The sequence below is a fragment of the Terrapene carolina genome, unplaced genomic scaffold (genome assembly GCF_002925995.2).
Source record: "Terrapene carolina triunguis isolate 2854851 unplaced genomic scaffold, T_m_triunguis-2.0 Scaffold57, whole genome shotgun sequence".
Lineage (NCBI taxonomy): Eukaryota > Metazoa > Chordata > Testudines > Emydidae > Terrapene > Terrapene triunguis.
In genome coordinates, this window is record NW_020664408.1 from 691323 (window position 1) to 701202 (window position 9880).

At 45.4% G+C, this 9880-nt stretch overlaps 1 protein-coding gene across 1 annotated transcript in view; it reads right to left on the reverse strand.

Annotated features, from left to right (window-relative positions):
* LOC113407926 (solute carrier family 22 member 23-like) overlaps positions 1 to 9880 on the reverse strand; it is a 176748-nt gene that overhangs the window by 36890 nt on the left and 129978 nt on the right. Inside the window, exon 4 of the mRNA XM_026658906.1 lies at positions 7026 to 7194. Within this exon, the coding sequence (XP_026514691.1) occupies positions 7026 to 7194 (169 nt within the window). The remainder of the gene's footprint in view (positions 1 to 7025; positions 7195 to 9880) is intronic.

The following is a 9880-nucleotide window of genomic DNA, read 5'->3' on the forward strand; positions in this document are numbered from 1 at the left end:
CACACACACACACACACACACACACACACACACACACACACACACACCCCTCTTCAGAGACACTCACTTCCTCAATATCTGTGTAAGTATCTTCTCACCTACTGTACACAGGTGATATTTTCCTATATGAGGCGCCAACCCAATAAGTAATAGCATGCAGGCGGAGTGCTGCATGGAGCCTCGGTGTGAACAGTCTGCCTGTGCACTAACAATTGCAGGATTGGGGTCTAACACATCTAACCTTAACTGAACACTTCCTTTTGGAGTAAGATGATTCAGAAAAAAATATTTCAAAGACTGGACAGGCTACAGCTTCCAACCTGTGCAGCCTGTCAGGGACATAAACTGGAAAAAGAAGAGTGGAGAGGAGAGGGTAAAGGATTTCCAGTCCGCCAAGATCTTTGTTTTGGTCATTCAGGAACAAATGGGGGAAAAAAAGTCTCATTCCCCTATAGCTTCTGTACGATTCCAGCACTGGACATGCTCAAGCCCAAAGGCGAAAGACTTCCAGTTGCTCTAATTGCTCAGTCTGATGAGCAACAGCAGGAAATGGAAGACACCAAAAATTCGGACATAAAAATCAGGGATTAAATGCATCTTGAGGTCCTCAAATAAACTTCCCTAATTGCTCTGTCTCAACTCCAGGCGATTAAACAACATATTAAGTTAAAATTCTCTTTTAAATATTTAATGCATTTTACTTTTCTTTTACCTGTTTCGAGTTTGGTTGTGTGAACTCACATAGGGACTAGTCAGACTTGTGGTGTGTACATACACACACACACACACACACACACACACACACACACAGAGGTGGGATTTTTGCAGCTCTGACTTCCAAACTTTAGGCAGCATGATGGGAAACTTGAAAGCAAAAAAGGCAAACAAATGAAAAAAAGCAAGCAAACAAAACAGAGAAGTTAGCCCCCAAGCCTGCTTTCACGTCTCTAGTTCACTACAATTGTATCTCCTTGCATTGGCTTAAATTAGGATAATAAAGGAATGTTTATAAGCAGCTGCTCTGCCAACATCTTTTCACAACACAAACAAAATAGGAAATGTTTCCATTTTCTTTCAATTGCCGGATCAACCTTTTGTGGGCTGGGTGCCAAATATATTTGTGGGCCCCCATGTGGTTGTGATGGACCCCTTCCAAGTGTAGGCCCGGCGTGACAGTGCCACTGATGCCATAGTAAATGTGGTATTGCCGGGATGGGGATGAAAACATTTATTCAAAAACAAAGGAAGATATTTGAAGCCAGACTTGATTGAGACCTCCACTCAGCCCATAGAGAACGAACTGGGCTAACATCAGTCTACCCAGAATACCACTGAATTTGGTTTGTATGGATGGGGGTTGTTTGTTAGTTTTGTCTTTTTTGTTTAAGCACTCAGGGCCTGCTTGGGGCCCTGAACACAAGTGCTTAATTAGCACACTTATGAGCCATATTAAGCCCGGATGTAGCAGTCAGTGGTGTCACACCTGCATCTCCCCACCACCACCTCCTCCACCCAAAGTTATGTTTCGTAAATACATTTTTTGAAACCTGCATTTTCTACTTTGGTACAATGTTTACAAAACTTTGGGGTGGAGCGTGGGGAGGAAAATTGCTGGTGCCCATCTTTTGCAGGGAGAAAGGGCCACAGAGAGAGACACAGACTTTAACAATCCAGCCTCAAGCTCCTACCCCACCCCCATCCTCCTACCTTTCCCACCCCACACAACTAATCCCTAAAGAAAGGCTCTCCTCAATCTCCCTGCTACTGGCCCCCCCACACTTTTACCCCGGGCCGGCTCCAGCATTTCTGCTGCCCCAAGCAAAAAAAAAAAAAGCCCCGCCCCCGATCGCCCGCGCCACTCGGGGAAGAAACAACAAAAGCCGTGATCGGCGGCGGCAGTTCAGCGGCAGGTCCTTCGCTCCTAGAGGGAGTGAGGGACCTGCTGCCCCCGAATTGCCGCAGGTGCCGCCCCTCTCCCTTGGCCACCCCAAGCACCTGCTTGTTAAGCTGGTGCCTGGAACCGGCCCTGCTTTTACCCCAGGGCGGTCACCTCCCTCCCCCAGCCAGCTCCCCCATCGCACCGGGACTTGCCCCACAATTGCTCCTTTCCCCTCAAACTGCGCTGCGCCCCCTCCCCAGATTGCAGGGGGGCAGTTTCTGGGCATTCCCAATGGCAGGGGGCACAGCAACCAGCACTGACAAGTCCCGCTGTCACCGCCCTACCTGCTCCCAGGGACCACAGACAACCACCCCCCACCCTTAAGTTGCAGGGTTGAGACAGTGCCCAGGAGCCTCCGGGCATCACGGTCGCTGGGGGGCTGCACACCACCCGGGAGTCACAGGATTGCAGCTGCCGCCAGCACCCCACCACCCCAGGAGAATGGGGGAGACTCGGGGGTGGGGGGAGCCAGGAGCTCCCACCCCGTGCCCCAAGTGGGAGGGAGGGCGCAGCGGGATTAGTGCCGGGAATCTTCTCCCTGCACCAGACCATTTCCTTGCTTGGGATTTCTTTTTGGTGTCTCTGCCCACTTCAGCTAGGGCGGCTGGCAACATGGCGCAGGGCATTCTGGGACTAGTAGTGCAGCTACCAGCGCAGGTCCCAGGGCCCCAGTGGAACACAGCGGTGTGCAAACTACAACTCCCAGCATACCCTGCAACACCCAGTCCCTGTTGCATCTGCCCACAGTGCCAGGGGGTGAGGCCTAATAGCCAAGTGGGACTAAGGCCCACCTCAGCCCCACCCAGGAAGAGGCTGGTGCTGCAAGGAATCCGGGACAAACGCTGTTCCGGAGTCACTCAGCCCAGAATCAGGACTTGAACTCTGCATTTTGGGACTGTCCCGCCTAATTTGGGATGGGTGGTCACCCTCCCCCATCTTCTCCTCTAGTCAGATGGGGAAAAACCAGTTGTTAGCTTTGGCAAGGTTCCCCTTTTTTGCCTCACCCATCCCATCTTTCCCTTGGGAGTACTCTCTGTAAAGAGCTTAAAAAGTTTTCTGCTAAGGGTAATTGATTAGAGTTGGTCAGTTTCCCAGTGCCTAAAGCTGAGCTGGCTGCAGTCAGCTGATTGGTAGACTTCATTTCCTTCTAGAGTAAAGGTAAAACAAGCCCTTTACCCATGGAAAAAACTGAAGAGGGAAAAAACTAGTATTACTGTCAGTTTCTGGTTTCAGTGTGTAGAAGTTCTTGCTGCTGTCCATAGAGAGACCACTGGGAGAGAGGGGAGGAGCAAGAGGAGCATTGAAACAACAAAATAAAAATCATTAACAGAAAAATTCAAACTACAGAAAAAGTCTAAAGGAGTTTTAAAAAAAGGGAGCGGGGGAAGGGAAAAAACACAGAAAGGAGGACAGGAGAGAGGCAATAAAAAGGAGAGAATGCAGAGAGGAGGAAGGAGAGAAGTGAAGATGGGGAAAGGGAGAAGATGCCTTTTAGAATTTTTGCACTGGGTGTCACTGGCACACAAATACTGTTGCAGCCAGTGCCAAAGATTTCAAGGCATACTTGGGAGTAAGTGTGACCCCAGCCTGCAAACAGAGTAAACTGTACCAGTGGACTGCACTAGAGTAAACTTGTTTGCACTAGGGGGTTCCATCAGGGCAACGACACCAGTTAAAATCCAAGCTGCTGTATTTGAGGAGTACGGGGAACGGATAAATCTCAGCTTATGGCACTTGTGCACCTATACCCAACACAGCTAGCCCTTTTCATGCCCTTAACTTTTAGTTAGTATGTCGGGTTTCTTTGTTTTAATTATTAATACACTTGCTGACCTTCAGGAGAGCCAGATCCAGGAAGCATCTAATACCAAAAAGAGGAAACAGAAAGCCTTCTGTATCCTGGTGATCTGAAATCTGTGCCTAAGTGCATAGTTAGGACCCTGACTTCTTTCATGTACATGTCTTTAAGCACATTTCTCAGACCTGGCTTACGCAGAAACTTCTATGGTCTTCCAGATGTCTAGGACTATGCAGATTCCACAGCTCTGTCATTGACTATTACAGGCCTTGCCCCCCTGCACTTTTGTATAGAGCCGCTCCACTCCCTCTCAATCAGGGTCTTGCTCCAAGCTCTATCTGTTTAGGTATTACACAGCCCATGACAGCATGGTATCTATAATACAGGGCGAGGGGGGAGCAGAGCAAGCACAGAGCTGGAAGAAGATTAGACCCAGAGATGTAGGAGGAAAGTGAACAGCACTCTCACAGTAGGAAAGGGATCAGGGATCACAGATCGGGGGGAAGACGAGGGAGGAGACAATATGGTAGGTCACAGAACCTTTCTAGTGTTTAACTGATTACTTTGTGTGGGTAATTAACAAGTGACAAGGAAGGGCAGTTTTCATATTTTATTTTGTTACAATTAAATGCAAGTTCATTCCGCCCCCCCCCCCAACTATGCATACAGTACGTGCCAAATTAACTACTCTCCTCCACCCTAGTTGAAGGGAAGGGACTATAAAAATGACAAAACCGACCCTGCTTCATAAAAGGGGCATCCCATTTAAAAAGATGTGACAGGTGAGAGGTATGCACGCAGCATACGTGTACTGTACACCCAGTATAACTAAACAAATGTTTTCAGTCCCTTTCTGCTTGTTCAAGAAAAATCAGACTCTGCAAGTTTTGATACTTTGGTTATTGCTACCATTATCAAACCCTATAAGCAGGTCCTAATCCTACCTTCCTTCCATCCTTCCCCTCCTGTTTTCAATGGGATTACAGGTGCATATCCAAGGGCAGAATTTGGCCAGTAGCAAAACAATAAAGGCCTTTGTTTAGTTTGGGATAAAACGTTAATATTTCCTACTCCCATTAATGTCAGCAGGGGCCTTTGCATTGAGTTTACTGGTAGCTGAATCAAATCCTGACATGGCAGTGTTTATAATATGAAAAAAGTCTCTTTACACAGACGTTTGTTTTGTTGGTGTGTTTGGTGCGTTATTATGCTAGTTAATCATATGTCTTCCTAAAGGATAGTAAAACACTATCAAATAAAATATTTGTAAAGGATAGTATTGGTATTGTACACTAGCAATATATACGGTTTAAAACCTGAATTGTTATGCTAAAATGTATTCAGGTGTAGAATGACTGAACAACAGTAAACATTCAGCCAATACAACTGATGAAGAGTAGGGAGTAAAATAAAACAACAGATTAGGTAAAACTAACATGTGATAAGGTACACCTGCTAAAATGCACAGACCAGGACACACCAACTCAAAGCAGCACCAGATCCTCCCAAAACAACAGATGCAAAACCTGCAGACATATCTCCGCTGCTACGGTGATCAACACTCCCCACAACACAGCTTTCAAGATCCATGGATTCTACACATGCCCATCACAACATGTGTACCTCATTCAGTGCACTAAATGCCCCAATAACAACTACACCTCTATCCCGATATAACGCAACCCAATATAACACGAATTCGGATATAACGCGGTAAAGCAGCGCTCCAGGGGGGCAGGGCTGTGCACTCCAGTGGATCAAAGCAAGTTCGATATAACGCGGTTTCACCTGTAACGCGGTAAGATTTTTTGGCTCCTGAGGACAGCGTTATATCGGGGTAGAGGTGTACGTGAAACCAGACAATAATGAACTCTTGAATGAACTCACACAGGAAAATGATAAAAGACAAAAACATCCTATTGCCTGTGGGTGAGCACTCTTCACAAAACCATCACTCCATAGCTGGCCTATCGGTTCTCATCCTCAAAGGAAACCTGCACAACATTTTCAAAAAAGATAAGCCTGGCGCTTAAATGCATATCTCTGCTAGACACCAAAAATCATGGACAGAACTGAGACACTAGATTTATAGTTTACTCCAACGATCTGTAATCCATTAACCCCCCTCCCCTTTTGTCCTATGACTACAGAGGTGTTAACGGGCCACTTCAACCTTGAATGCAATCTGATCCACTTTGTATTTAGCTGGGACACGCTGAGTACCTTTCCCAGACCTGAAGACGAGCTCTCTGTCAGCTCAAAAGCTTGTCTCTCTAGCCAACAGAAGTTGGTCAACCCACATTGTCTCTCTAACATCCTGGGACTAACACAGCTACAACTACATTGCACAGGACAGATAAGGCAGTGTACATTTTAACACATACAAGCTGATTGAGTGAGAAGCCTCCCGGGAACCTTAGGATACTTCCCAGCATGGGTAGATGGACACACACTGGTTTTGCTCAAGCAAGCATGCTAAAAATAACAGCGTGGCTGCTATGACATGGGCAGTGGCTCAGGCTAGCCACCCAAGTATAATCCTGCCTGACCCCCTGGGTCTGGACTCAGATGGCTTCCCTGAGCCACTGCGTATGCCATCACGGCCACACTGTTAATTTTAGTGTGCTACACATCTGTCTCCCCAAGAGGAGAAATACCCTCCCAGCTGCTGTGTAGAGACCCCCTCAGGGAGCATGAGCTTATCACATGTTAAGGGCAATGTACTTTGTCTACACTAGATTTAAAATGGGCTAGTTTGCACATGTTGGCCAATACATGCTAACATCATTGCTTTAAATCCTAGCCTAGTCCAGCCCAAAGAGACAGAAGGGACAGGCAAGTACCATACTCTGGGTTTGAGTGGAAAACTTGATTTTAGAAACACAAACACAGATCTCCAAGGACTAAGGCTGCGGCACAACTGTCAACACCCTGCTGGTGAGAACTTATTTTTCCCCTCACTTTTTATACCTGGTGATTGCAACATGTCCCGTCCCCAAAGTAGTATGAAGCACATATGGCAACTCACCAAAGCAGAATGCTCCTCTCCCTCCCACCTACTACTGGGAAAGCAAGTAGAGGAAGCTACCTTAGAGAGTAAGTTTTTTCCTCTGAAGCTTAGTTTCAGATTTACCTATTTGCAGAAGGAGACATTTTATAACTGTGAAAAAGAAAAGCTTGATACAGGCTATAATAAAATGGGGGCCTTCCCAGATATCAAAACACCTCCCAAACCCAGCCTTAGTAGCAAGCATCTTTACAAAGAAGAAACAAGGCAGAAATACTTACACCCAGTAAAGCAGCATCAGCAGGAAAGGGCAGATGATGACCGCCTGGAGAACTTGCCAGTCCCTGCAGAGGGCAGCCAGACCTGGCATGAGGAACTGTCCTGCCATTGCAATGAAGCTTGCCACCATGGTGACCATGAACCGGTGCCCAGGAGGACAGAGTTCTATTCCTGAAACAAAAAGGCACATGCAAAATTTGAAGGTCAATGCAAGGAAAATTTTTTTTGTTATCCATAATGACAGAGGAGCTCATTAATCGTTTATTAAGGCACTGGAGCCAATGTACTCCCATCAATCACAATTTTTTCTATTTGATTTACGAAGTGGATACAATAGTCCTTTTAGTAAGGATTTCACTCAGTCTCTGGCTCAAGAAAATATTTTACTGAAGACTTATGGCAAGTAAAAGCTTACATGTGTCCCAAAGATTTAGGGGCCAATCCTGCAAGATGCTGAAAAAAGCCCAGAGGTGCCAAGTGCCTTCAATTCCCATTGAATTTCATGGGAGTTGCGAGTGCTTGGCACTTTGCAGGATCTAGCCCTCCAGTCACTATGGAAAGCCACCTTCCTCCAAATGTATCATGCTAGTACTCAATCCCATTTTAAATTGGACTTTTCGGAGCTGTTTTCCCCTCCCCCCATAGGGGATCTCACTCAGCTTTCAGCAAGACAGCTTCCCATCTGTCCCTTTCTTCCCTCTTCAGTGAAATCCATCACCACTGCCATCATCAGTAATCTCAGCAGCCCTGATGGCAAAGGGGTGGTTGATAAAACTCCTTAAAATCCCTCGGTCCTGGATAGTCACCCACTAAGACTTAGAAATGAAGCTGGATCTAGCGGAATCACATTTTCAAAAGCAACAGAAACGTAGCAATAAAACTGGTTCAGATCCTACAACTACATCCTAATGTTGATGGATTTTTTTCCCAGCTAGAGCTACAGTGGCACCCTGCAACCTACACTTTCTGCTTGTCTACATCCACTTCCATGGGTTAATCTTGAGGCATAACAAGCTTGCCACAAATACTTACTGTGCAGCCCTTATCTGCAAGTGGAAACAGATACATAGGCTAGAAAAATGTCTGTCACCATGATAGCATTGACAAAGGCAATGTGCTTTTCCTTGGAACTCTGCCAGTTATTTTGTTGTTAAAATGATGATTAAATGATTAAGAGAATGGATAATGGAAAGCCGGGGTAAGGGGAGAGGAGGAAGATAAGTTGTCTTCATCAGAGGCCAAGTTGTATGTGGGATGGGGATTTGAGCAGAATGTTTATCACATTGTTCAAGGCTAGCAGGTTATTGCTGGAACAGGAACGTTGCCAGCCAATACAAAGGAAAATGTATCTGTAGTGAAGCAGTCAAAATTTTCATTATCCTAGCAACAAACAAACCACAATCCAGCTCTGGCAGGGGGAGGAGGGGAAATAAACTGTTGCATATAAAAAGGCTTTCACAGTTTAATTAGTAAAACAAGATTAAACACAGAGCTCCCATCCCATTAATATGGCATCATTCCTAGTAATGAAGTACACTGAGTTTAACCAATTCCATTTTTTCTTGGTAGGGAGGTGTCCTCCAAGTTCTGTTTTTATAGCCTTCAAGCATAAAGCTATTTTGTTTTTTAAATTAAACATCATAGTCACTCACACTCCAGTATTCTTTCAGTAAGTACTAGATTTGTTGCTATAGAAACAAAAAAATCTGCATTAGACAGGTGCAAGTTCAGCTTTCCAATGGCTGAGCTTTGGTTAGTGTCAGTTATGAAAAGTTGCAGACAAGATCAAGTTTTTTATGAAGTCAGAAAGATGTGTCAAAATTGTATAATTGCGTTTTTGAGTCAATGGTGCATAATAGATGTAATAGTCCATTTGCAGTAATTATTGATTGTATAAAAAAAGCAAAGAACTTCAGAGAAGAAAACAGAAACAAAACAATCGCTGGGCTATCATATATGTATGATCAAGTTTTCCCACTTTTCTGGAGAAGATGAAAAATTGCCATAGTTACTGGATTAGCATGACTTTCAAGAAAAGTTAGCAGAAACTCAATGTGTCTATTAAATACAGCATCACTAATGCAAAATAATATACATTAGATCAGTCTCTTGACTTCCCAAAGATCTGCAGCACCAGTCTTAAAAGATACAAGAAGCTACAATCGCAGTTCTCAGCAGACACCTGGCAGACCAGCATTCTTGACCTTGTCAACAAGGCAATCTAAGCATCAGTGTGTCAAAGAGAAGGGCTCTCACAATACTGCACTGATATCTGACACTGTGATGCATATAAGACCCTTCAGCCCACACAGGGCCCCACTGACTTCATGTGGCTCCATGCAGACTCCGGGGTATGCCCACACACATCCATTGCAGTATGGAGGTCTAACTTACCCCATCCATAGTATGAAAGTATAACAAAACTTAGGTTTCTCCCATTCAATTAAGAGTTTCCCAACCTATTCCTTTGGGGGAGGAGTTCTATGTAGCCTGTTCCCATTAATTCAAACTAAAGAAAGTCACTGTAATCACCCCCCACCCATACACACACCCCTTTTGTTTTTGGCCACATACAAAATCTAAATGTCCTTCAAGCCTGTCTTCTGGCCTCTTTCTGGCATTTGCTGTTCCTGGCTTCTTTTATTCCTGACACCTGCGTTTCTCCTCTTGGCCTGGGGAAGAGGGAAGGGGACCCAGACCCACCCTCTCCTCTGGATTCCCCCTCCCCAGGAACACTGTTTAGACGGCTACCGATCATTCCTTCAGTCCCTTCACCATTTTCCCTTGGCTGCTCTCACCTTTACCACTCTCATCAGTATCTTTACAAGATCTGCAGATTCTGCTGCCCTGCCCTGAC